This window comes from Pongo abelii, chromosome 11, assembly GCF_028885655.2.
Source record: "Pongo abelii isolate AG06213 chromosome 11, NHGRI_mPonAbe1-v2.0_pri, whole genome shotgun sequence".
Lineage (NCBI taxonomy): Eukaryota > Metazoa > Chordata > Mammalia > Primates > Hominidae > Pongo > Pongo abelii.
The window spans coordinates 107,230,878-107,258,491 of NC_071996.2; the positions used below are offsets into that span (position 1 = coordinate 107,230,878).

Consider the following 27,614-nt stretch of genomic DNA (forward strand, 5'->3'; position numbering starts at 1 on the left):
GCTAGGAGAAGCTTCAGCAGCAAGGGGGATCCCTGCAGGATCAGCCTCCTCCTTACCTTGCAGACCCCTTGGCTGTGGTCTGGCATTCCTAGTGGCTGGCCTAAAGCCCCAAACCTGGAATCTGTTTCAGAGCCTGGACCTTTTGGACTCACACCTTGGTTTCCCTGGCCAGCTGATTTCAGCTTCTCATCTAAATGTCATCTCTGCAGGCTAAGGGAAGTCCAGCCTGGATCTAGCATCCTGGAAGCCCGTTCAGACCTCTGGATGGAGGGATCAGCAGGCCTTGGTATGGGTGGTTCTACCTGCTTCGGTTAAGAGTGAGGACTCTGGAGCCAGACTCTCCAAATCCTAGCACTGACACTTACTATATGACTTCGGCCAGGTTCTTTACCTCTCTATGCCTCAGTTTCCCTCATCTGTAAAATGGGAGATTAGTGGTCACCATTGGGATGATTAAGAAGATTAAATGAGTTAATATATGTATAAACTATAGTTATAATGTAAATATATATACAAACAGTAACCATTTACATGCATATAAAACATAATATAAATGTAATATTAGCTATATTCATATATAAAAATAGGTATATTTTATATATAAAATATATTATTTTACATTTAATTTTTTACATTTTGCATTAAGATATATTATTTCATATAAAACATTTAAGTATATATACATATAATTATCTATGTAATTATTATTGTTATTGTTGTTATTGTCTACTTTACCTCCCTGCAGGGATAGAGAGACCACGGCAGGCTTTTAAACATTCTTGGTCTCACTGAGCCCTAGGTGAGGAATCCCTGGTTCCTACAGACTCTGCTGTAATATGAGGAGCAGGGTTTAAGTTAGTTTAAAACTGACCCCATCATTTGAAACATTGCAATCTGCAATGAATGCCACATAAATATCATTTCTCAGATTCCTATGATGCTCTTCTTTCAGATCTTTTCACTTCAATTTCTATAATAATTTTGTTTGTTTCTTGTCCTATTTCAAAGGCTTTCTTATCTCTGGAGCACCTAGCATAAGATAGAAATGTGTCAAAATATATGTTTTATTCATTGTGTGAGTATTTTTAGGTCCTGTTATCCCCCATAACTATTGATTCAGAGAAGTAGGGTGGTTCTGAAAAATACAGGCATAATCTCTTTAACTTGTTTTATAGGAACCAGAATAAGGGTAATGTTTTCCTCTGTCTTCAAAATGATCAATAATCCATGCATTTTTAAAGTCATGTCATAAGCAATAATGCCTTTCATATAGCCATTGGCATCAAAGAAGAGACACCCCCTTCATTTGATGGTAAGCGTGACACTACATAAACTCCCAGAAAACCCACTTCCTTTCCAGCAAATAGAAAACAACCGAGAGCCTGAATTCACTGTCAGCTTTGAACACTGAACGCGAGGACTGTTAACTGTTTCTGGCAAACATGAAGTCAGGCCTCTGGTATTTATTTCTCTTCTGCTTGCACATTAAAGTTTTAACAGGTAAGTGGTGTATTGAATATTTCTTATTAAGTTATAATTCAAGTAAACATTAAGAAAAAGCAAAGGTAGAAAAATTATGCACCCAAAAGAAAGTGGTTTTGGTTTTTGAAAGTAGGAATAGTTTCAGGATATGGCCAAGGGCACCATGTCACTCAAGTCACTGTGGATGGCATTGAGTTTGCATTGCTGCCTTTGATACTGTGTCTTGAGATGAAAAAAATGTTTCATCAGACCATTAAATTTTTAAATTACCTGCTTGGAGTTACCTGTCAGTGGATAAAGTAGCAGAGTGGCTTACTGTTCTTAGAGAGAGATGAAAGGCAAAATGACTTGTGTCAACAGAATGAAAATTAAATAGCTCTGGCATTTGGACTGGGAATTCTTTCTGTGGTAGAAAATAAAATGGGAAGGCTTTGAAAAGAAGGATTTTAATTTTAATCTTACCTGGATGATCTGTTATCTGAAATGTCCAGGGCACCACAGAGTTTTTATTGACACTAAGTATCAGAGTTCACCCTAAAAAGCCAAGGAGGAAAGGATAATGTAAAAATACTTCTTAGCCCCTGTAGACCTTACAAAAAAAATCATTCTGGAGTCCCTGATTCCTTCTCTTGAATGGCATATAGCAGACTCTATATGGACAATTTAAATAATGCTACATACAATGTAAGTTAATACACGTGTTTCTGCTGCTTTTTACTGTATATAATTTGTACTACTTTTGTTTTCTCTTTCACACTGAGCCCTATTCTTGAGGTTGAAAAAAGGAAAGTTAAGTAATATTAAATAACTTAAATAATCAAATGAACTAAAAGTGAAGGCAGAACTTTTAGTAGGTATGATCCCATCTAGGTATACATTTTTTCAGTGGTAAAAAAATAGACTTTACTGTTCTTACAAAAAATTAAAAAAAATGAAATCAAATTGATCAAATGTTTCACCTTGTGCTGGCTCAAAGTGAGTTAAGTGCTGTTAAGAGGACTGAGGAATGTAGAATGAGCAGCACAAGGACAGTTTTGGGCTACTTGCTGGTTTATGCCTTTTCTAGAATCTCATGAAGTCCTTTAGTGGCGTGAATGACATGAGCAGCTTTGGAATTCGTATTCATTCTTCATTCATCCATTTACTCATGTAGCGTTGAGCACCTGCCTGGTAGCAGGTACTGTGCCAGATGGTGTATGTACAAGGATGAGCAAAACCAGGTCAACCCCTGTTCTTCGGAAGGTAACTGCATGGTAGAGAGAGATATATTAATCAAATAATCCCATTGATTAATGATAATTACAGGCAAAACTCGATTATATGAGGGAATGTAACAAGGAGCTTGACTGGATTGGGTGGGTGTGGAGGTGTAGCTGAGGAGCAGGGTTCATTGAAGTCTTTCCTGTGCAAGTGGCACTTAAGTGGAGATTTCAAGGACAAGGTAGCAATCAATGGGGAGAACGGTATGAAGGTAGGGAAGAACATTCCATACCATGGAAGGAACAAGTGCAAAGAGCCTGTGGCAGGAAGGAATGAGGTAAGGTTAGGGAACTAGAAGAAAGCAGACAGATGTGCCTGAGCACAAAGAGGGAAGAGGCTGAGCTTGGTCCAAGATGACAAACTGGTCCAAGTTGGTCCAAGATGAGGCTGGAAAGGAAAGCAGAGGCCAGACCATTCAGACCATATGGTCTATGTTCCAGATTTTGGATATTCTTCCAAGAACGTTGGTACCACTCGTGGAAGGGTTTGTTTGTACTGATAAAAATCATTCAACTAGGCCAAACCAATTTGGGCAGTTCTGGTTGTGGTATTATGCTCAGGAGAATTAAAGTAGCATTGGTGTCAATTCTGTGGAAGGTGAGATCCAGCCTTAGGTAGGATTATTTTAAGTTTCCAGATTAAGCTGATGAATAATTTGTATTCTGGAACAATATTCATCATAGATTCTAAATGAATACAACCAATGTTCACTCTCATTATAAAGAAAACCATGTGATGTGGCATGCTGTTTGGCATGTGGCAAACCTGAGGCACGAGTGGCTAAATGGTAACGATAAATCTGCTAGCAATGATCCTATTTAAAATATCTCCACAATGCATGTATCCAGAAACCGCCATGTAAAAGCTCTAAACAAAAAGAGCCAAACTCAAGTAAACTAAGCACTTGCTTGTCCTCTGTCGTATTTTCAATCCTCCTAACTTACATAGGCTTTCTCATGCCATGAAGATGTAGGCATTCTTACCTTTAGTCAGTGTTTGAAGAATTTCCAACCAGGAAAGGCTAAATGGTTTGTTACACAGTAATTGGTGGCAGAACCAAAATTAGAACTCTAATGTGACTCCAACATCTACATTCTTTCTAAACTGTGTTGAAGTAGTGGAGGTGTAACATAAATCTATAGGAACATAAATCTCAATGATTCTGATCACCTTTGTTATTTGGTTGTGAATTAAGAAGGATGGGAATCTTGTTGATTTCCAGTCTTTGATGGATCTCAATGTAGAATTTAACAAAGTCTTTTTTTTAAAAATGAATTTGGAACAATAGGATGCTTTTAATTATAAAAATATCTAGGAAAATGTGAATGTCTAACTACATTTTGAAGACCCTCTTTGTAGACCTTATAGGCAACAGGGACCATATGAGTGATGGGACGAATTCTGGTTTTAGAAAGACTACTTTAAAAGCAGTGTGGATAATACGCCAGAGTGGGAAAGGCTGATGGCAGAGGGTGTCTAATAAACGTGCATGTATTATGATGTGTTCTGTGAGGAAGCTGGGAGGATAGCCCTCAAGGCCACTTTGAGCCTTCCTTTGTCACTGAGGCATTGCATTAGTGATTCCTCAATTCCACTGGGGAAAATAGCCCCTCAGTGTCTCCAGTGTCTGAGAGAAGTCTGTGAAGATGGCTGACCTTGGAGCCCCTCTTAGCCTCTCCACGACTGAGTAAATGTCATCTCCTGGCAGCACCCCCTTTCAGGGTGTTCTTGTTAGATTTAACAAAAATCCCAGTTGTCAATTTTTTCTTTTGATAGATGAATTCAGGCCATTTCCAGTCAGCATAAGCCTCTACTTGATTTTATTTCTATGTTTATTTACTACTTATTTTTCTTTGTTGTATCCTCTTTTTCTCTTTTATTTTTGTTGGTGTGATGAAATTTCTTTTGACTCTCCTCTTTGCCTCCGGTTAATTTGGAAGGTCGACTACAGTTCTTAATTTATTAAGTAATGATCATGTTCAAAGAATCTTAATTGAATGTCTACTTGTTTATCATTGTATGAAAATAATGAAAATGCCTTTGTCTGATGTGCCTAGTCCCAATCCCCTGCGCTGATATGAGAACTTAAGAATGTTCTTCCTTTCCCACTCTCACACGTCCCCCAGACAGTGCACCCTGCTCCATACGTGGGGTTTGTGGAAATAATTTAAAACTTATAGTTGCAGATCATTGCTAGGTTTCCTCTTACAGTATTTCTCTTCTGTTTCAAGAATCCTTTCTTAACACTTACATCACATACGTTCAGTGACAACATCATTTTGGACACCTGCTCCTGTTTTGTGATCTCTGTTCTAATCTAATGATCAGAAAACTTCTCTTACTTTCGTTAAATACCCCCCACCTCTCTGAATTCCAGTACAGGTAAGGGTGTCTTCCTTTTACCTTGATGAGTGACTGATATCTTTCCTGGGACGAGGAGTCCTGGATGGCAGCCTTTCTTCTTAGTGGTTGCAGATATTCCTGCACTGTCTGCTGGCTTCTAGGCTTGTGGGTGAAGAGTTTGATGGTAGTCTAATTCTCATTCCTTTGTAAAAAAAAAAAAAACTCTAGAATTTCATAATCTTGAAAGCTATTTACTTCAGTATTGGAATTCAGGAATTCCTCCAGGATATGTGTAACTCTCTCCCTCTGTTTCTCTTTCTGTGTGTTTCTATTAATTTTTTTTTTTTTTTTTTTTTTTTTGAGGCGGAGACTCACTCTGTCGCCCAGGCTAGAGTACAGTGGCGCAATCTCGGCTCACTGCAACCTCCACCTCCTGGGTTGAAGCGATTCTCCTGCCTCAGCCTCCCAAGTAGTTGAGACTACAGGCGCCCGCCACCACGCCTGGCTAATTTTTTTGTATTTTTCGTAGAGACCGGGTTTCACTGTGTTAGCCAGATGGTCTCAATCTGCTGACCTCGTGATCCGCCCACCTCTGCCTCCGCCTCCGCCTCCGCCTCCGCCTCGCAAAGTGCTGGGATTACACGCGTGAGCCACCGCACCCGGCCCTTCTATTCATTTTTTATTTTTATTTTTTAAGACTGGGTGAAAGTTTTCAATCTCTAGACTCAAGTTTATTCTTCATTTCAGTCATTTTTTCCTAGTATTTGTTTAATCATACCTTATGCTGTTTTTCCCCACTCTTTCTAGAAATGTCTCTTATTCTTATGTAAGATCTTGAGTCCCTTATTTTTGTCATCATTTGTGAACAAAATGGCTGTCACAACTTGCTGTTGCTTGTTAACCACAACTCCTTCAGATGAAATGGATATTTCAGTTTTAAGTTACTAGTAGCATATTCCCATTTCTTGGTAGAAACAAAATGCAGGCATGTAGGGGGGACTGAAATTCTTGTCTTTACTCACTGTAAGATTCATAGCATTATTTGGCTTAAAAAAATTCATCCCAGTATTCACAGTTGTAAACAGCAAAATGTACAACATATACTGCTTCCCTACTCTAAGAATATTGAGTTTTATATGCAAAATGACTTACTGGGCTTTGCAAATTTTTAAAAATGTATTTTAAAATCATTTGTAGCTTGCAATAACTGAAGAAAAGGTCACAATTTCTCTGTAAATGGCATCTCAGTACTACTGCTGTTCTAATAAACTAGGTCTGTCAAATGGCACTTTTTGGTCATTCAAAGTGAAAAAAGAAACATGGCATTTGAAACCTTCTTATAAAAATTCACAATTATATTTTGGAAAGTGGAACTTAAGTATGTAGGGGATATGTCACACAAATTGAAAGTGTTAGTCAAGAAATGATTTTTTTTTTTTCAATAGTTTGGCCTGTAAGGTTGACCAAAACAGGTAAAGATTTGCAAGTTTAGAGAGTCAGAAACGGGGGATATGAACTTCATTCTGGTTCATGTATAACATATGATGCTTGTATCTACTTTGCTTGAGGAAAAAAAAGAAACAGGTTGTCCACAAATAGGGTGATAGACTCAGGAGTGTCCATCCAGTTGACCACGAGTGTTGTTAGGGTCTGTTTATTTGAGCCATGTTGACACAGACACAGCGCTTTCAATAAGCAATTAATGATCATTTAAAGGTAACTTTTTTGACTTTGATAAATAAATTTTTTTTACAGCCTATGTTTGTGTTCTCCTAGGACTTTGCATCAAAGAATCTGTACATGCAAAAACAACAATAACAACAACAAGCTCTCTACTGCACTCACGATTAAAGTTCTGTTTACTTTGCACTATCTAGGACTAATGCAAAAATCTCATAGATGTGCCTATTTGCACTTATTTAATTATGATGAAAGTTACTTCTATATGTGAATCCATTTCTGTACATTTCTACAGGCGGATAAGTGATGGGAAAATCATTAAGAATTTAGACTTCATCCGAGAAGAACCCAGGTACAATGACAGCCCAGCTTAATACATGATGGCTGATGAATGAAAATGTCTAGGGAAATGAGTGTGTTAGGTACAATGTAATTTCATATCTAAGTCACTTTAAAATAATTTTTTGATGTATAATAACCCTTTCAATCACAGAACACATATGTGGCACCAATGTGAATACTACTTTAAGTATTAGGGGTGATAATATATCCAATATACCTAGAAGGAAAATAAATACCTGAAATTCATTTTCATATCTAGCTTAATGTTAAAAGCTTCTTTTTGTTTTTTTATTTCTTAGCAAATCTCTTTAGCTCTGATGCTTTAGTTTCTGTACAATGAGGGGTTTGGACTAGATTAGTAGGTGAAGAGATTAAGTAAGTGTGTGGACCCTGGTGTCAAATTATCTTATTCTTTTTTTCTTTGTTTTTGTTGGACTGGGTTAATTCGAAGACCTTGTCTTCAAGCTCTGAATTTCTTTCTTCTAGTTGTTCAATTCTATTGCTGAGACTTTCCAGAGCATTTCACCTTTCTAAAAGTGTGTCCAAAGTTTCCTGAAATTTTTATTGTTTTTTCTTTAAGCTATCTATTTCCTTGAACATTTCTCCCTTCACTTCTTGTATCATTTTTTGGATTTCCTTGCATTGGGCTTCACCTTTCTCTGGTCCCTCCCTGATTAGCTTAATAACTAGCCTCCTGAATTCTTCTTCAGGTAGATGAAGAAGTTCTTCTTGGTTTGGATCCATTGCTGGTGAACTAGTGTGATTTTTTGGGGGTGATGAAGAGCCTTGTTTTGTCATATTACCAGAATTGGTTTTCTGGTTCCTTCTCATTTGGGTAGGCGCTGTCAGAGGGAAGGTCTAGGGCTGAAGGCTGTTCTTCAGATTTTTTTTTGTCCCATGGAGTGTTCCCTTGATGTCGTACTCTCCCCTTTTCCTATGTATGTAGCTTCCAGTGAGCCAAACTGCAGTGATTGTTGTCTCTCTTCTGGGTCTAGCCACTCAGCGAGTCTACCCGGCTCTGGGCTGGTACTGGGGGTTGTCTGCACAGATTCCTGTGATGTGAACCATCTATGGGTCTCTCAGCCATGGATACCAGTGCTGTTCTGGTGGAGGTGGCGAAGGGTGCAATGGACTCCATGAGGGTCTTTAGCTTTGGTGGTTTAATGCTCTATTTTTGTGCTGGTTGGCCTCCTGCCAGGAGGTGGTGCTTTCCAGAAAGCATCAGCTGTAATAGTATAGAGAGGGTCTGGTGGTGGGTGGGGCCCTAGAACTCCCAAGATTATATGCCCTTTGTGTTCTGCTAACCAGGGTGGGTAGGGAAGGGCAGGGCTAGGCATGTCTGAGCTCAGACTCTTCTTGGGCAGGTCTTGCTGTGGCTGCTGTGGGGGATGTGGGTGAGATTCCCAGGTCACTGGAGTTGTGTACCTAGGAGGATTATGGCTGCCTCTGCTGAGTCATGCAGGTTGTCAGGGAAGTGGGGGAAATCCGGCAGTCACAGGTCTCATCCAGATTCCATGCAAACCAAAGGGCTGGTCTCACTCTAACCATGCCTCCTCTCACAGCCCCAAGTCTGTTTCCAGGCAAAGGGCGAGACTGGCTTGAAAACTTGCCCAAGGCTTTCTGCCTCCCAGCTGTGAAAGAAAAGGGCTTTAGTTCTTCCCCTGCATGTGAAATCTGCATGCTGGATTCACGGCCTCCCCCCAGTTCAGGCCAGGAGACTTTTTGCCCTGTTCAAATAGTTACAAAGTTCAGCTAGAGAATTCCTTCTCCCTGTGGAGTTTTATACCCTGCTCCTCTGGCCACCCTCCAGATGGATCCCTGTGGTGCCTGGCAAGAATGGGCTGCTTGGGGACCCATTGAGCTCCCAGAGCCTTTCTGCAGCTTCCTCTACCCCTGTATTTTGCTCCGTTTGGCTCTCTAACTTGACTCACCTCCAGATAAAGTCGGAAAATTTCTCCACAAACAGACCTTCAGCTTCTCCAGTCAGAGTGTGTGTTTGGGAGAGGAGGGTCTCCCTTTCCCATGAGTCTTTTTTTTTGACTAGGAAATAAGTATCACCCAATCTTCAGTAAATAGGATCTTTGCTCTCCTTTTCCCACTCCTCTTCTTGGCCCATTACAAAGATATTTACCAAACATGCTTAGACTTTATATTCTTCTATTAATATTAATTCTTTTATTTAATATGATTGAGCTTTCCACAATGTTCAAGGTCCTGGGATTATTTAGGCAACTGTAATGCAGTCCTTATCTTTGTGGAGCTCTTGGTTAAATGAGGAAGACAGAGAAAAATAATTATGATCCAAGATGCTATGCACTAAAATATACTGGCCTAAACAAAGTATTATTGGGAGCATAGAAATACGAGTCTTTGTCTGGTGGTCTTGGAAATATCTCAAGAGAGAAGTTGACATTTAAAATGGTTCTTGAAAAATGAATGAGAATTTCTTCTCAGATTAAGGGGTAATCAGATATTTTAGTTTATGGTAACAGAAATAATGAAGTGTGAAGCATATTCTAATAGTCAAGAACAGAAGTGTGAAAGAAATGGCCAAAAAGTTCAGTGTGGCTTCAATAGATGGCCTATGAGATTGTGAAAGCATTTTGTGTCAAGCCAGATATATATATTTTAAAATACCTTATAAGCAATAGAACACTAATAGAGACTTTTAAACTGGGGAGGGAAATGCTCTTCTGAAAGATAATTTTGAGAGCAGCATGGAGGAGGGATGGGGAGGAGAGAGATCAGTATTGAGAAGGCCAGTCAAGAGGATGCTTCCACAGATAAGGGAAGACATGAAAAAGGTGTGGATTGGCAATGCGAATGGAGAAAAAGAATTGAATTTAATAGATATTCATGAGCTGGAGTCAACTGGACTTGGTGACCAATTGGATGATGAAAATCAGAGAGGAAGAAATGAGGAAGACTCTGAGGTTCCTAGGGTCAGACTAGTGACTCCCTGAAAAGACAGGGTTTGGGTTTGGTGAATGAATACAGTCATGTGCCACTTGATGATGGGAATACATTCTGAGAAATGTGTCCTTAGTGATTTTGTTGTGTGAACATCATCGAGCTTACTGACACAATGATGTCTACTAGATGGCAGAGGCTACCGCACTACCTAGGCTATGTGGAGTAGCCTATTGCTTCTAGGCTACAAAGCTGTACAGCATGTTACTGTACTGAATACTGCAGGCCATGGTAGCACAATGGTAAATATTTGTGTAACTAAACACATAAAAGGGACATTAAAAATTTCTGTATTATAATCTTATGGGACCGCCACCATATATACAGTCCATTGTTGACCGACATGTCATTTATGCAGCGCATGACTGTACTGAGCTCAGTTTGGAAAGGTTATACTTGATGTGTTAGGGTAAAACAAGATAGTGATGTTGAAGGGAATTTGGAAACAAGGAACTAGAAGTTTGGGCTGGAGAGAAAATGTGGGCTCCTGGGGGTAGACATGAGAGCTGGAGCCATAGGTGCAGATGAGTTCAGGCAGTGAACACCCTGTCCATGTGCCCAAGGAGTTTTGCACAGTAGCTGAGCAATGGCAAGCAATGTGGGGTATTCAGAGGTGTGGATAAAATCCTCTCTCCCTCCCACTCTGTGGAAGAGAGTTGGGTTCATTTAATCTCATATGATTTCCCTAGTACAATAGTTTCAAATCAAAGGCAATGAAGTAACTAACAAAATAACTTATTTGTAAATTAATTGCTTTGTGAATATTGCTACAAAGTTTTATAATACCACTGGGATCTTTTCATTTTTCATGAAGAAATCAGTTTTAACTAGGAGAAAATCAATCTTTCATTTTTCTTATTATACACACTTAGAGAGCCAAAGGGTTGTTTTGTACCCCCTGTGGAGTTCCTTGGAGAGTAAAACAATGCACACATTGTGTGTGTGTTCATGAGCACTCTTTTGGCTTTTTCTCCTCACTTTCCTTCTTCCCTTTTTCTTTTTCTGCTTTCTTTTTTTTTCTCCAAATGTTAGGCATTTAGGTTAGATTGGGTTTGTCTTGTTTATCCTCCCTCCCTTCCTTGCCTCAATCACTTCTTTAGATTATGGGTGCCTTTGAATAGCAATATAAGTTTAGAAATGATGCATATATAAAAATCTACTAACCAGGGATCTAAAGGTTTTAGCTGGTAGACTCATAAGACATGACATTGCTTTTATGAAAGGTGAGAAAAGTGGTAGGAAGTACTTTTTTTTTAAATGCCAGAATTTCTTAGTAAAACTCAAATATAACTAAAACCTAATATCAACATGGCAATTTTTAGACTTTTGCATCTTGTGTCACATTCATGTGCTGTGCTAAGCTAATACTTATCATTGTTTGGTTACAGAAAATGTGTTTGATAAGTACTATCAATGATTACAAACTCAGGACATCTTATCTTTCCATTACTCTGAGACCTTTGTGGAGGTTTGTGGTTAGAAGTCTGAGTTAAAGAAAATAAAATTACACTTCTGATATCTTGCACGCTCTGCACTGAGTGGGTTCTTTAAATGTTTCCTCCAGAGGATTTTCAACCAGGAACAATACAACTGCTTGCAAACAGTCCCAGCAGGATGGGTCTGGGCAAGAGCGTCTTATACTGGAGAAATGAAGTAGTTCAGATATTAAAAGCATCAACTTGCAAATGAACTCATCTGCACTATAGTGCAATTCTCAGGTGAATGACCTTTTCTTCAGAAATTTTCTTAATAGTCCCCCAAAAGAAGAAGAAAATGTTCTTGTGCTTTATAAATTTTGAAAACCTAAAGAGATCACTTAATATAAAGATTATTTTACTCTTGAAAACATTAGTTTATTGATATCAACATTAATATTATAAAAATTATTATGATTATTATTTTTTGAGATGGAGTCTTGCTCTGTTGCCAGGCTGGAGTGCAGTGGTGCGATCTCGGCTCACTGCAACCTCCGACTCCCGGGTTCAAGCGATTCTCCTGCCTCAGCCTCCTGAGTAGCTGGGACTACAGGCACATGCCACCACGCCCAGCTAATTTTTGTATTTTTAGTAGAGATGGAGTTTCACCATGTTGGCCAGGATGGTCTCGATCTCTTGACCTCGTGATCCTCCTGCCTCGGCCTCCCAAAGTGCTGGGATTACAGGCATGAGTCACTGCACCCGGCCTATAAAAATTATTGTTAGCAGCAGTTAATAGGCTTGAGCCTCTATTGGGAAGAATATGCCCTGTTAGACACAGTACTCTATGTGATGAAGAAAATATAGTACCTGTCCTCTAGACTGATTATAATCTAGGGTTTCCAATAAAAAGGAAACAGATATGGTAGCAAAACAAAACCTCATGTTTAATATTCAGATTTTAAGACTCATCACCAGGATCCAAGACCACACATTCCTTTTTGTGTTTTTAGTAACATATTAAGTGCCAAAAGATATAGGATGATGTTTATATCACAAATCACTAACATGCTGTGTTTATAAAACATCTTGGTATATTAGAACAACCATTGGTCCAGGGGTTCTTGTCCTGGCATATACTGGGCAAATGTAATGGCTGCGCTTTGGGACATCCAAGTGAGCAACCAGGTTTGTTGCTCACTTGGATGGAACAAAGTTGTCCTGCCCTCCACAGACATATAAGAGCCAAGAGAATCATCAACTATCTAAATAAGTATTTATGAGCCCAGTGGATATTTGAAGGTAAAGAAAGTTTTTCTTTAAAGCTCAGACAGATAATTTCCATTAGAACATGACATCTCAGTTGGGGTAGTGTCTTGTATGCATGATTGTGTATCTTCATGTACTTGTTTCCAGAAGAAAAGCAACATGGCATAGCTAACTCTGGGATCATGTCCCAGCTATGAGCTATGTAATCCTGGGCAAGATAGTCACCTTTTTCTGGTTCTAGTTTAATTTGATAAATGCAAATGGAAAATGCAAAATGAAAGGTTTAACTTGTCATTTCTAGAAGCCCTTTTGGCTCTTATATTATAAATCCTGTGCTTCATCTCCTCAGATTTAAAATGTCACCGTCTACATATTCATTTGTTCGCCCATCCAACCATGCTTTCATCCATCCAATAAATACTGATTGCAGCTTACAACACACCAGGTATTATTGTAGATATTTGGGATGGATTTGTGAATAAGACCAACAGAGTCCCTGGTTTTAAAGCTTACATTAGAGTGGAGTAGCCAGACAATAAAGAAGAAAACAATCAGATAAACCAGTTAATTTCAGACAGTGATAAATGCTTTATGTCAGTTAATATACTAGACAATGACCTGGATATATTCTTTAGATTGGGTGGCCAGTGGTCACTGAAGAAGTGTCATTACTTTTGAACGATGACAAAGAAGCAGCCGTGTGAAAATCAGAGAGAATGCTCTAGGTGGAGAAATGACAAATTAAAAGCCCTGGGAACCTGCTTTGTGTGTTTGAGGAACAGAAAGAAGGGCAGTGTGACTGTGGTGTAGTGTGTGACTGGTATAAAATGGGGAGAGGTAGGACAGGTCATGTAAGTCATGGAAAACCAGGGTAAGAACTTAGATTTTACTGTAAGTGAAATGAGAAGCCCCTGGAGGTTTTATAAGTGGAACAATGACTCTATTGGATTATGCATGTAAGAAGGTCATTCTGGTTTCTCTGTGGAGAATGGATTGTAAATGGGCAAGAGTAACAGCAGAAGCTCTTGTAGTTAGGAAGCTCTTGTAGTCCCAGAGAGAGATGACAATGGTTTGGACCAGTTGAAGCTGAGATGGAGGAGAAGTGGATAGATTCTGTTGGACATAAAACAGAGGTGCCGGAAATTAGGCGTTCTTCCTGCTCACAGATTTTTAGCAGTGGTCCTGTAAGACTCAGTTGTTAGTGACCACTGTCTAGCTTCCTGTGGTTGCCTGCTTCTATTATACTTCTGTTGATTGTTGCTAGTGACACTTTGACTGTGGATTGAACCAAAAATCTTTCATGCACCCAGGAAGCTGTGTGACCTTGGGCAAATAATTTAATCTGTCTGGGCCTTCAGTTGTCTGTATGTACACAAAAGAGGTCACCAGGTCTGACTGTGTATGATGCTGAGAAGAGGTTGAATCATGTTACAGGAAACAAAAAGTGTAAAGCTGAGGGTATTTATAGGATACCTGAAACATGAACAGTGTTGATGAAATTTATTAGCAATGGAAATGGTATGTTAGGAAGCATGAGGAGCATATCAAAGATAGTGTGAGAGAAGATGTTTGGAGAAGATTTTATATTAAAGGTGGTATGGGAAGAAAAGGCAAACATAAGAAAAACGAAGAAAGAACAAGAAGACAGAGATTGGTAAGGGGAACACTGACAATTTTTAACTACTGGTATGGCAACAAAATTGGCCAAATAGATTTGACACCCTACCAATCAGAGCAGACACTATCTATAAAAGTGGTGCTATCATACCAGCATTCCAGGCTGAGTATTAGACTTGGAGATAAGAACATCCAAGAAGGATGGAGAAAAGATCCTAGCTGCTTTTGCAGTTATAAGAAACTAATGTATTCAGATCTTCCTTAAATTGTCTATCCATTAAATGCTTTAGTCATGGTTATAAGGGGCAGTCTCCTTTAATACTATTTTCAAATGTTACCAAAGGCTAAGAAGAATTTGTAATTTGTCATTTTAGCATTGTCTTAGTCCATTTTCTGTTGCTATCACTGAATACCGGAGACTGGGTAATTTATAAAGAAAAGAAATGTATTTCTTACAGTTCTGGAGGCTGGGGCCTAAGTCTAGGGGTCTAGGGGCCTAGGTCTAGGCTGAGGCCTAGGGGCAAAATCTGGTGAGGGCCTTCTCTTTCTGGTGGGGACACTCATCAGAAGCCCAAGGCAGTGCAGAGGATTACATGGTGAGGAGGTTCTTGAGAGACAGCCAATCTGGCTGTTTATAACATACTAACTCTCATGATAATTAACCCACTCCTGTGATAACCTATTAATCTGTTAACCCATTAACCCATGAATTGGATTAAGCTATTCACGGGAGTTCTGCCAATCATCTCTTAAAGGCCCCACCTCCCAATTCTATTACACTGGGGATTAATTTTCAATATGAGTGTCAGTCAGAGGGGACAAACATTCAAGCTATAGCAAGCATATCTGTTCTATATCTGCCAAAATAGTTATGAAGTAATTAATTAAATGCTATAGCTAGAAACATTCAAACTGCAGACTTAGAGCTGTCAAGTGGTTCCAGATGGAAAGTTTAAACACTGGATATGTGGAAACCTAAGTCAGCCTTCTGATCACTACATTTCATAATAAATAGTCGAGCCAGGTAGTTTTTAAGTTAAAAATAATAAAATGAGTAATTAAGAGTGTCCAGGCCAGGTGCGGTGGTTCACGCCTGTAATCCCAGCACTTTGGGAGGCCAAGGTGGGCGGATCACGAGGTAAAGAGATCGAGACCATCCTGGCCAACACGGTGAAACCCCGTCTCTACTAAACATACAAAAATTAGCTGGGTGTGGTGGCATGTGACTGTAGTCCCAGCTACTTGGGAAGCTGAGGCAGGAGAATCGCTTGAACCTAGGAGGCAGAGGTTGCAGTGAGCTGAGATTGCATCACTGCACTCTAGCCTGCTGGTGACAGAACAAGACTCCATCTCAAAAAAAAAAAAAAAAAAAGAGTGTCCAATAGAAATGACACTTTGAAATCTTCAGCTGATGTCAGTGGCACACACTCTCAACATGCCATTTAAGAAAAATTGAGGCACAGCATTCCTAGTCCTACCTAAATACTTTTGTGGGCAAGAAAGACAGTCTCCTTTATTTTAATTTATTCTGACTTTCTGGAATAGCCCATTATGATATTGAGACAGGAACATTGTTTTCCCTTTGGAGGACTTACCCAACAGCAAAGAATTAGCTCTCTCAGTTGTTTGCAGTCTTATCTGGATATATTCTGATCCTGAATCCAGAGAAAGCAAGTGTTAGAAATAACATTAAGATGTTGTTGTTTCACTTCCTCATTTCATGGATGAGGAGGCTGAATTCCACAGGGGTACCCTAGCCACAGAGCCTTGCTAGTGGCAGAGCCACAATTTGCCTCTGGTTTCCTTGGGATCCACTGCAATGCACTTCCAGCACACTGCACCACCAACCATTCATGTCCTCTTGTGTTTGCCACAGTGCGGGCACAATGGGGGAAAAATCTGCTGACAAAATCATCTTCGGAAGTAGAAGACAATGCGTCTATGTCTGTGTATACGTAGTGACCACAGACGCTTTGGCTCCAAGATCTTTGTGGTTTACTTGCTGCCATTCTAAAGTCTCTGGGAAATTTTTTGTGAACATTTCTAAAGGAACCGAGAACCCGTCCACTGATTTTATCTTCTGCAGCAGACGGTAGAGACATATGCATCAAAGCCACAGTGGGGCAACATATTTTACTGTCAGACAAATAAAGCCCCAAGCAAAATACCCTACGTTTTAATCTAATGTAGACTGCACCTGTTCTCATGCCAACAGTTTTTTTTTCTTTGCCTGTTGATAATATTGTTCCGTCCAGTTTTTAAAATGAAGCAAGTATTATTTTCCTTCTGTAAGCTTTTAAACGTACTTGTTATTATAAAACAAAACATACATATAGAAAAGTGAAAAAAGTATAATTTAATGAATAATGCTAAAGCATACTACCTCACCCTCATAATCACCACAGGTCAAGAAATACAAGATTGTCAGCACCCATATTTCCTTCTGATTCCAACTCTTTCTCCCTCTTTAGACAAAACCATTAGGCTGAATTTTGTGATACTAATTCAGATTATATTAACTATTTCTGTTTTTTAGTAATTATGGAAGAAATCACAACATGTATACTTCACTTAGAAAAGTTTCAAATTACATATACCTTCACTGTCTTTCTAGACAATGTGCTCTATATTGACAGATATTTCTTTTAGCACATTGGAGGTATATGTTATAATTCCACCGTATCAGGGCTCTTATTATTGATGCTGAAACAGTCTAATAGTTGCTCCTTGGAAGGTAATCAGTCTCTTTTCTCTGGCTGCTTTTAGGATTTTCACTAAGATACATCTAGGTGTGCATACTTTTAAAAAATATGCTTGTGAATTGTTGGGATTCTTGAATCTGTGGAGTGTGACCGGGTTCTAACTAATTTTTCCAACCTAGCTGCTGGTTCACCAATTTTCTCTTTAACTCTGTCTAACATATATTGAACTTATCTATAGAGTTTTAAATCTCAGTTAGTGCATTTTTTTGGCCGATTCTTGTAGGTTCTTTTTCAAATTAGTTGACTTAAATTTTCCTGTGTACTACAGATATTATTACAAGTTTTTCTCTTATTTGCTTAAACATAATAAGCTTAATTACTTTATTTTGGGAAACTGATAATTCAAATATATAAATCATGGGTTTGTTTTTGTAGTTTGTTGTTTCTGTTGTTCCCTTGTTTTCTTGTATGTCTCATTATTTTTATGATGTGTTTGCCATTGAATGTGAATATTATTTGTAGGAAATTTTTTGAGGCCTAGGATATAAACCTTTTCTTCTTGTAATAGTTTGCATTTTTACTTTCAAAAGCTGAAGGGTAATAATAATGCAAATCTCCTTAAAGAAAATTCAAGGATTGAGGTTTTCTAGACCATTGAGGTCCAGAAGATTTTTCTGGACCATCTAATCTGAATGAGGTCTGGTTTATTTCTTTACCTGTGCTCTAAGAATGTAACTCTTTGGGATCCCAATTTATTGGGGAGAGGGTTTTCTGCCAGATCCCTCACTCTGCAGATTCTGGGAGTTGAGACATAAAAACAAAAGTTTGAATTTGAAAGAACAGCAATGCTTTCAGAGTAAAAGCAGCTTCCAAGCTTTGCCTGTCTCTCGGGGTTCTTGTTCTCTCTTCAAATTTAGCCTGGTAATTTCTCCTCCTTTGTGTCACTCTTTAATGCTTTTAATAATATTTTTGGACATTTGTTCAACATTTTTGGTTGTTTTGGTGTGAGAATTAGTTTGAATAATAGGGACTGCTATAACTGAAGACTAGAACACTTGTGCTTATTTTCACAATCAAATCACCCAAATTGAAGACATATAGGGGATATATAAATTGAAGCCTAGGGTTATTAAGAAAATAAGTAATCGTGAATCTGAAATAAAATTAAGGCAACTAATGTAAGTAGAGGTGTGACAAATAGCCCCTCCTGCATAATGCTAATCCTGTTACAAATTTCAGAAAGCAAACTGGCAATACATAGTATTATAACTTTTAAACATTTTGACCAAATGTCATAATGTTTACATAAAAGCAAAACACTGAAAATAATCCCAATATCCAACATTAGTATTTTAGTTTTAACAAATTATGATAGATTAACATTTTGGCCAATAATATAGTCATTAAAAAGGATAATTATGATGACTATGTAAAAAATGAAATGTTTATGACATAAAATAACAATAGCAGAACAAAAAATAACATGTTTGCTATAAATAATAAGTATGTTTTTGCAAGATAAAGAGCAAAAATATACAAATAGTATTTCTATTTCACTGTAGAACTAGGTAATTTTTTTCCTTAAAATTTTTTTACACTTACATAGTTTTCTCAAAAACAAAGACCAAGATTTCAAAACTTAGGAAAAAACCAGCATGCTAATAATTTCCCAAACAATTTCAGCATGAAAATTTGTCATATTAAAAAGGAAAATAAAACAAAAAGAAAGAGAAGGCAATGAGCAGTTTGAATTTATAGTCTGATAACTCAGAATCTGCAACCACCAGGCCAAGGTGATTTCAGTTTTTTCCTTCTGTGATTCCCATGTAGCTTGCAAAAACAAACTTGGCTTCCTGTAAGCATAAATTTATTTCAGAAAATGAAAAAGTGGGGTTGGGCATGGTGGTTCACGTGTGTAATCCCAGCACTTTAAGAGGCTGAGGCAAGAGGATTGCTTGAGGCCAGGAGTTCAAGACCAGCCTGGGCAACAAAGCAAGACCTGTCTCTACAAAATTTCTTTTTCAGAATTAGCCAGATATGGTGGTGTGTGCCTGTATTCCCAGCTGCTTGGGAGGCTGAGGCAGGAGGGTCCTTTGAGCCAAGGAAGTGGAGGCTACAACGGGCTAGGATCATGCCACTGCACTGTAGCCTGGGAAACAGAGTAAACCCTTTTCTCTGAAAAGAAAAGGAAAGAAAAGAGAGAGAAAAAGTAAACAAAAATCTGGGGCTTTATCTTTATTATCAGGCCTTGATTCAGTTCTCAGTGGATGAGTTTTGGAGAAAATACATTTCTGTCATTTGAAAATGATTAGTCTGTTCTTTTACTCTCTAGCAGGAGGACCTAATGTATGTGTGTATATATGTATGTATATGTATACAATTGTTTGTATATATACACACACATAATCTCTATATATTGTAATATACATATATAATACATATATTTTAATATATAATACGTAATATACATACATATGTAACATATATATACAATTATTCATTTTTAAACTACTTTGTACTTTTACAAAGTGAGCAATTTCTATCTTTCCTCGTATCTGCCTTACTGATGTACATCAGTGATTATTTACTCATCAGAAGTACACATGGTTCTTGTCAGAGTAGTTTGATCAACAGGTAGACAATTCCTTCTCCCCAAGACATACCTACTAATAAATGAAGTTTTTCCTAAACTTCAACTTTTCCCATATCTCTCTGTTTAGCTAAGTGCTACTAATCCTTTAATTCCAATTTTAAAACTCACTTCCTCAAGGCAACATTTTCTGATTCTATAATCAAAATTATAACCCACCTGACCCTACCACCTTTATTTAAATAGTACTCCATTCCTATCACAAATTTTGTTGCATTACTACATATTTATTCCTTTACTATCTTGCCTCGAATACGAAAGCTAACAAATGACAGAGACCATACCAGTTTGATTCATACATACTATGTAAATATATTATTTAATATTTAGTATATTCTATATTCACATATGACAAGCAAGTTTCTGGTTAGGATTTTTTTTTCTCTAGGACATAGTTTTATCTTATGTTCTTCCTTGAGGGGTGGAGGGAGAATGTGAAGCTGTTTCATTTTGGTGCAACAGAGATGACTTTATGCATAGAATAAATTACTTTTATGTTAAAATATAATTATTAGGGCAACATTATAAAGTGTCACTTTTGCTTTGTTTTCTTTCTTTTTATGCAGGAGAAATCAATGGTTCTGCCAATTATGAGATGTTTATATTTCACAACGGAGGTGTACAAATTTTATGCAAATATCCTGACATTGTCCAGCAATTTAAAATGCAGTTGCTGAAAGGGGGGCAAATACTCTGCGATCTCACTAAGACAAAAGGAAGTGGAAACACAGTGTCCATTAAGAGGCTGAAATTCTGCCATTCTCAGTTATCCAACAACAGTGTCTCTTTTTTTCTATACAACTTGGACCGTTCTCATGCCAACTATTACTTCTGCAACCTATCAATTTTTGATCCTCCTCCTTTTAAAGTAACTCTTACGGGAGGATATTTGCATATTTATGGTAAGACATTGCTTTCATCTTCCAAACTTAAGAGTATATATATGTTTTGGCGACTTTTTGCACTAATGAAAACAATTAGACAAATAAATATCTTTTGTGTTGGAGTTCACTTAGATGCAGTTGATGGCAATCATTTATAATGAAGATATACAGGTGATGATTTACTATTAATCATAATTAGTATTATTCAGCAATATGCAATGTAATCCCATAGACTGCTAAGTCAGAAGTAGATCATATTGCCTTTTAAACACATATGCTATTAAAAATCAGGAAAAACATTAAGACAAATACTTAAACTCATGGCTTAATAATGGGTATTATCTCTATTCACCTAAGATTTAAGGTTTGGTTTTGCACTGTGTTTGTGGAATGAAGTATGATGATTGAAAATCATAGTTTTATAACATTACTTTTACTAGTACCTCTTTTATAAAAATATAGACAGAAAAGCCCTTTCTATTAACCACATTTGTAAATACATTATATGCATAATCTTTTAAGTTTTAGTTCCTGGATCCTTGCCATAATACTGAGATGATGTTAGTCTAATAACTTGCCCACTTACTGGATTTCATGACTATAATAAAGAAAACCTTCATTTGATTAAATAGCTCTTTTAAATTTGGTAAGAGAACTTGTGGTTCAGCAGAATTTTTCATTAACATACCTTTTTTTCCAATCCAGAATCACAACTTTGTTGCCAACTGAAGTTCTGGTTACCCATAGGATGTGCAGCCTTTGTTGTAGTCTGCATTTTGGGATGCATACTTATTTGCTGGCTTACAAAAAAGGTAAGTGATTTCTGTCTTTCCTTGTGTCTGCTTTACAGATGTACATCAGTGATAATTTCCTCATCAAAAGTACACATGGCTCTTGTCAGAGTAATTTGACCAACAGGGAGACAATTCCTTCCCCCCAAGACATACCTACTAATTAAACTAATCACTTGGAAAAGAAATTTATTTATTTGTTTTGTAGCCAACACTTTCCAAAGAGGACTTGACTTGATGGCTTACAGAGTTACATTATTATTAATATTGTTCAAACTAGATGAGGAAATTGAGGTCAAGAGAAGACTAAAGGTCAGGAGGAAGGTTAAAACATAAAAATAGATGACTCTGATTTTTAAAAAATTATTATGCGTGGGCTGAAAATTTGAATCTAAGGTTCCTGAGAGGCAGGGCAGAGATGAAACAATTAGTTGTAAGTTTTGCTTAACTGGTAAGTTAAAAACAGTCAGCAAGAAAGCCTTCTAAGGTGTCAATTGTAGCTGAGAAGGAAATTGACAACTTCTTTACATGGTAGGTTATTAGACTCCTTGCTTTTAAAGAAAACCACTGAGGAGCTATTTAGAAAGATAAACAACAATGACAACAACAAAAATCTCTCTGTGCTGGGGGATATTCTTTTTGGTCTCTTGCATTACAGGTTCTCAATCAAAGAACTGACACCACTCTGCATATTACCCGAGTATGCTAGTACTCAAGTATATCCACAGTGTGGTCCTTGGCCAGTGTATATCTGTGGGAGACTGGAATTTGAAAAGAGATATAAAGAAGGAAGAGAATGAGATGGGGCCCATGGTCTAAGTCTATTGGGAAAGAAACAATAAAGGCAAAAACGAGGAAGAAAATTCAGTAGAAAGCTCTTTTTATGTAAAGCCCTTTTCATATTGTTTTTCTACTTAGCCTAAAGCCAGGAACCTAAGTCACATTATCATGTTTTTGTCACACACCACTTCAACAAAGAATAGAAAACAGTCAAAAAACAAAGAGATGGAGAAGAAAAGATGACCAGCATGTTTCTGGCTTTTTCTTTCAGAAGTATTCATCCAGTGTGCACGACCCTAACGGTGAATACATGTTCATGAGAGCAGTGAACACAGCCAAAAAATCTAAACTCACAGGTATGACTCCATTTGGGGGTTTGGGTAGGGAAGAGGTTTCTTCACAGTAAGCCTGGAATGTTAATTTTTTTTTTTTTAATTTTAAAGGAAAGGAAAACATCTCCAAGGCCTAATTCTAGAATTTTCTGTGAAAATCTGGGTTTCTCACTTTAACTAGATTTATATTTTCTGCAGTATATTGAAAACAAACAAGCAATAGGTTTGTAAGCCACTATTGAAACTAAACACACAAACAGTTCATAAGCCACCATTGTATCAAGGCAATTTTCCAATTGATGTTTCAAAAGTTGGGATGATTCTAAGTGTTTTTTGTTGAAGCGTTCATTCAGTCATTCAATAAGCATTTATTGAGCATCAGTTAAGTGTGAGTTACTGAGTGAGGCACTCTGGGGAATTTGGACAGATATATGCTAATTTTAGACTGAGATTGGGAAGAGAGATCTGTGCTGGTGCTGCTAGAGGGAAGAAGGAGAAATTGATGAAGATATTTGGTTATTTTGATGTAAAGAGTGTGCAAGTTTAGAGAAGTTGGATGGCTTTAGAAGTCTCAATAACATGGAAATTTGACCTTTTTTGTTAAGAGTTAGAAAACTGAAAGTTGCCAAGTTTGAGGAGCACCCAGAAAGTTTGAAGCTTCCATTGTGGAAAATTCATGTCTTATGCCCTTGAGGTTCGAATGATGTGCAATGTGTAATGAGACAGAAGCCACTGCATTTTTTCACCCCTCAGTGGCTGCAGACTGTCTAGAGGGGACACACATAGCTTGCGTTGTCATGGAATTATAGCATGGGATGGGAGCTAAAAAGGATCCTTGAGTTCACATTCCATGTTTTAGATGACAGAAATTGATGCTCAAAGTGTTCAGTGACTCTTTTGGTTCCCTAGACAGTTAATACCATAGCTTTGACACTTGCAAAGAGCTTATGTTTCATTACTTTGCTGTTAAAAAAAATATGATCTCTCAATCTCTTTGCTTAATGTGTTCTGTCTGTTTGGATACCCACAAGCAGAACCTGAGATAAGGACTTGGGTGCAAGTAGTTTATTTGGGAGGTGATCCCAGGAAGAAGGGGTGAGGGGGCAGGGAGAGTGAGACAGCCAACAAGGAGAAGCAAACGAAGGGCGCATTATTATCAAGGTCTCAGCTCCAGGCCACAGAGGCCTGACTTCATTGGACCTCTGAGAAGTGTACAGATGCCTCCCAGAATTATACTCCTGAAGGATGGCAACCAATGGCTCCATCCTCACTGATTTGGGGTTGCCTGCAGAGGGCATTAGCTTTCCCTCGTCTCTGAACTGTGCCTCTACTTGGGATGAGCCTCCTTGGGATGAGTCTTCAGAGAAAGTCTGGAGGCAGAAAAGCAGTGAAATGCAATGGAGCTGTTGTGCTAGAACAGTCAGCCCATGCAGCGCTTTCTGCCCCAGTAGCAGCTGAAATCAGAGGTGGACAGTTTCAAAGTGATGAGTTTAGATAATATCTGTTATAGGAGTCGAGAGCTAAACTTCTCTGGAAATGAGGAACTGGTGCTGGGTCTTGAAGCATAAAGATGAGTTTGCATGGTGTGTGTGTATGTGTGTGTGTGTGTGTGTGTGTGTGTGTATGAAAGGCAATGGAAAGGGGAAATCTTCTTGCAGGGAACTGGCATATGGAGAGCATTTAGAGAATTTATGCTAAATTTTTGTTACAGATGTGACCATATAATCTGGACCTCTGGCACCCAGGCATGAACCATGTCAGCCAGTTTTCCACAACTTGAAGTGCAAGATTCTCTTATTTCCTGGAGTACGGAAAGTCTGACTTGATTTAACTACATACATCTTCTGCTGGTGTTTTGTTCAATCTGGACGAGTGACTGTATCAGTCAATGGGGATTTTAAGAGACTGCCTTGGTACTGCCGAGTCCTCTCAAAACAAACACCCTCTTGCAACCAGCTTTAAAGAAAGACCAGCTCCTGTGTGCTCAACAAATAGACCTCACTGGGAGTGGAATCCCTGTCTCCACGTCTGCTCCTAGCAGTGCACCAGCCAGTAAAACAAACACATTTACAAAAAAAAAAAATGTTTTAAAGATGCCAGGGGTACTGAATCTGCAAAGCAAATGAGCAGCCAAGGACCAGCATCTGTCCGCATTTCACTGTCATACTACCTCTTCTTTCTGTAGGGATGAGAATTCCTCTTTTAATCAGTCAAGGGAGATGCTTCAAAGCTGGAGGTATTTTATTTCTGAGATGTTGATGTGAACTGTACGTTAGTACATACGCAGTACTCTCCTTCAATTGCTGAACCCCAGTTGACCATTTTACCAAGACTTTAGATGCTTTCTTGTGCCCTCAATTTTCTTTTTAAAAATACTTCTACATGACTGCTTGACAGCTCAACAGCCACTCTCAATAGAGAGCTGTCTTACATTCTTTCCTCTGCTGCTCAATAGTTTTATATATCTATGCATACATATATACACACATATGTATATAAAATTCATAATGAACATATTTGCCTATATTCTCCCTACAATAATATTTTTGCTCCAGAAAGACACGTTCTTTTCTCAAATTCAGTTAAAATGGTTTACTTTGTTTATGTTAGTGGTAGGAAACATTGCCCGGAATTGAAAACAAATTTATTTTATTATCCTATTTTCTACCATTATCTATGTTTTCATGGTGCTATTAATTACAAGTTTAGCTCTTTTTGTAGATCATATTAAAATTGCAAACAAAATCATCTTTAATGGGCAAGCATTCTCCTGGGGTAGAGCAGAATATTCATTTAGCCTGAAAGCTGCAGTTACTATAGGTTGCTGTCAGACTATACCCATGGTGCCTCTGGGCTTGACAGGTCAAAATGGTCCCCATCAGCCTGGAGCAGCCCTCCAGACCTGGGTGGAATTCCAGGGTTGAGAGACTCCCCTGAGCTAGGGGCCACTAGGTATTCTTGCTCCCAGAGGCTGAAGTCACCCTGGGAATCACAGTGGTCTACCTGCATTCATAATTCCAGGATCTGTGAAGAGTACATATGTGCTCAGGGGAGCCCTCTCGTAAAAGCCACACAGCCTGGAAATTGGCCCTGGCCCTTCAAGATAGCCTTCTTTAGAATATGATTTGGCTAGAAAGATTCTTAAATATATGGAATGTGATTATTCTTAGCTGGAATATTTTCTCTACTTCCTGTCTGCATGCCCAAGGCTTCTGAAGCAGCCAATGTCGATGCAACAACATTTGTAACTTTAGGTAAATTGGGATTATGTTGTAGTTTAACATTTTGTAACTGCGTGCTTACAGTTTACAAGTGAGACCCGATGTGTCATTATGCATACTTATATTATCTTAAGCATGTGTAATGCTGGATGTGTACAGTACAGTACTGAACTTGTAATTTGAATCTAGTATGGTGTTCTGTTTTCAGCTGACTTGGACAACCTGGCCGGCTTTGCACAGGTGTTCCCTGAGTTGTTTGCAGGTTTCTGTGTGTGGGGTGGGGTATGGGGAGGAGAACCTTCATGGTGGCCCACCTGGCCTGGTTGTCCAAGCTGTGCCTTGACACATCCTCATCCCCAGCATGGGACACCTCAAGATGAATTATTAAAGGACAAAATTTCTGTGAAATCAAATCCGGTTTTAAGAGGAGCCACTTATCAAAGAGATTTTAGCAGTAGTAAGAAGGGAAAGAATAAACATTTGATATTCAGTAACTGAAAATACCTCACTGTGTTTTCTTGGGGGGAGCAGGGAATTGATTACCTTAGCTAGCATGTACAAATTTGACATTGTATTTGAAGATAGTTACATTGCTTGGAACAGTTGCTTTCTTTATTTTCTTTTTTTTTTAAATTTTGAAATAGCCACAAACTTATAAAACAGTTGGAAGCACAGCAAAAGGACTGTTCATTTCCTGAGTAAGTTTCTGATCTAATGTCCTATCACCTCTGAATGGTATTTTTTACAAACAAGAACACTGTCCTTCCTAACTATAGTATAGCCTTCAGAAAATTAACATTGATACATTGCTACTATCCAATCCTCAGAGCGCCTTCAACATTAGCCCTGTGCATTTAGTTGATATGTTTCATGCGCGTCTGTGTGAAGAGACCACCAAACAGGCTTTGTGTGAGCAACATGGCTGTTTATTTCACCTGGGTGCAGGAGGGCTGAGTCCGAAAAGAGAGTCAGTGAAGGGAGATGGGGTGGGACCATTTTATAGGATTTGGGTAGATAAAGGAAAATTACAGTCAAAGGGGGTTGTTCTCTGGCGGGCAGAGTGGGGGTCACAAGGTGCTCAGTAGGGGAGCTTTTGAGCCAGGATGAGCCAGGAGAAGGAATTTCACAAGACAATGTCATCAGTTAAGGCAGGAACAGGCCATTTTCACTTCTTTTGTGGTGGAATGTCATCAGTTAAGGCAAGAACTGGCCATCTGGATGTGTACGTGCAGGTCACAGGGGATATGATGGCTTAGCTTGGGCTCAGAGGCCTGACATTCCTGTCTTCTTATATTAATAAGAAAAAACGAAATAGTGGTAAAGTGTTGGGACGTTGAAAATTTTTGGGGGTGGTATGGAGACATAATGGGCGATGTTTCTCAGGGCTGCTTCGAGCGGGATTAGGGGCGGCATGGGAACCTAGAGTGGGAGAGATTAAGCTGAAGGAAGATTTTGTGGTAAGGAGTGATATTGTGGGGTTGTTAGAAGAAACATTTTTCATTTAGAATTATTGGTGATGGCCTGGATACGGTTTTGTATGAATTGAAAAACTAAACGGAATAAGAAGGAGAAAAACAGGTATTAAAGGTCTAAGAATTGGGAGGACCTAGGACATCTAACTAGAGTGCCTAAGGAAATTCAGCATAGTCCTGTCAGCAAAGATTATTTATTTACTTCAATAGTTAAGAGTGGCAGTTTGGGGATAGTACCAGGAGATACCAGCTGTGATGGCTTGGAGAAACACTGTAAACCAGCAGTGTAAACAAGAGCAGGGCATGTATGAGTAGTTGAGAACAGTGAATAGGAGTATGACTAGACAGAAGATGGTAGGGATGACAAGTTTTTTGGGGCACAGTCTAAGTTGGTCTGGTGTCTG

At 38.5% G+C, this 27,614-nt stretch overlaps 1 protein-coding gene across 1 annotated transcript; it reads left to right on the forward strand.

The window, feature by feature from the left end:
- The first annotated feature begins 1,186 nt into the window (after positions 1 to 1,186).
- On the forward strand, positions 1,187 to 26,239 carry ICOS (inducible T cell costimulator). The gene is made up of 5 exons (XM_002812772.4): positions 1,187 to 1,500; positions 20,297 to 20,632; positions 21,320 to 21,426; positions 22,457 to 22,541; positions 24,229 to 26,239. The coding sequence occupies exons 1-5, from the start codon at positions 1,443 to 1,445 to the stop codon at positions 24,240 to 24,242; spliced, it is 600 nt and encodes a 199-aa protein (XP_002812818.2). The 5' UTR covers positions 1,187 to 1,442; the 3' UTR covers positions 24,243 to 26,239.
- The last annotated feature ends 1,375 nt before the right edge of the window (positions 26,240 to 27,614 follow it).

What these genes read in the sequence shown, in the direction of transcription:
- ICOS (XM_002812772.4), top strand. Translation starts at nt 1,443, where the DNA reads ATGAAGTCAGGCCTCTGGTATTTATTTCTCTTCTGCTTGCACATTAAA. An exon ending in GCACATTAAAGTTTTAACAG is followed by an intron (nt 1,501 to 20,296) that starts GTAAGTGGTGTA and finishes CTTTTTATGCAG; the next exon opens with GAGAAATCAATGGTTCTGCC. An exon ending in AGGATATTTGCATATTTATG is followed by an intron (nt 20,633 to 21,319) that starts GTAAGACATTGC and finishes TTTCCAATCCAG; the next exon opens with AATCACAACTTTGTTGCCAA.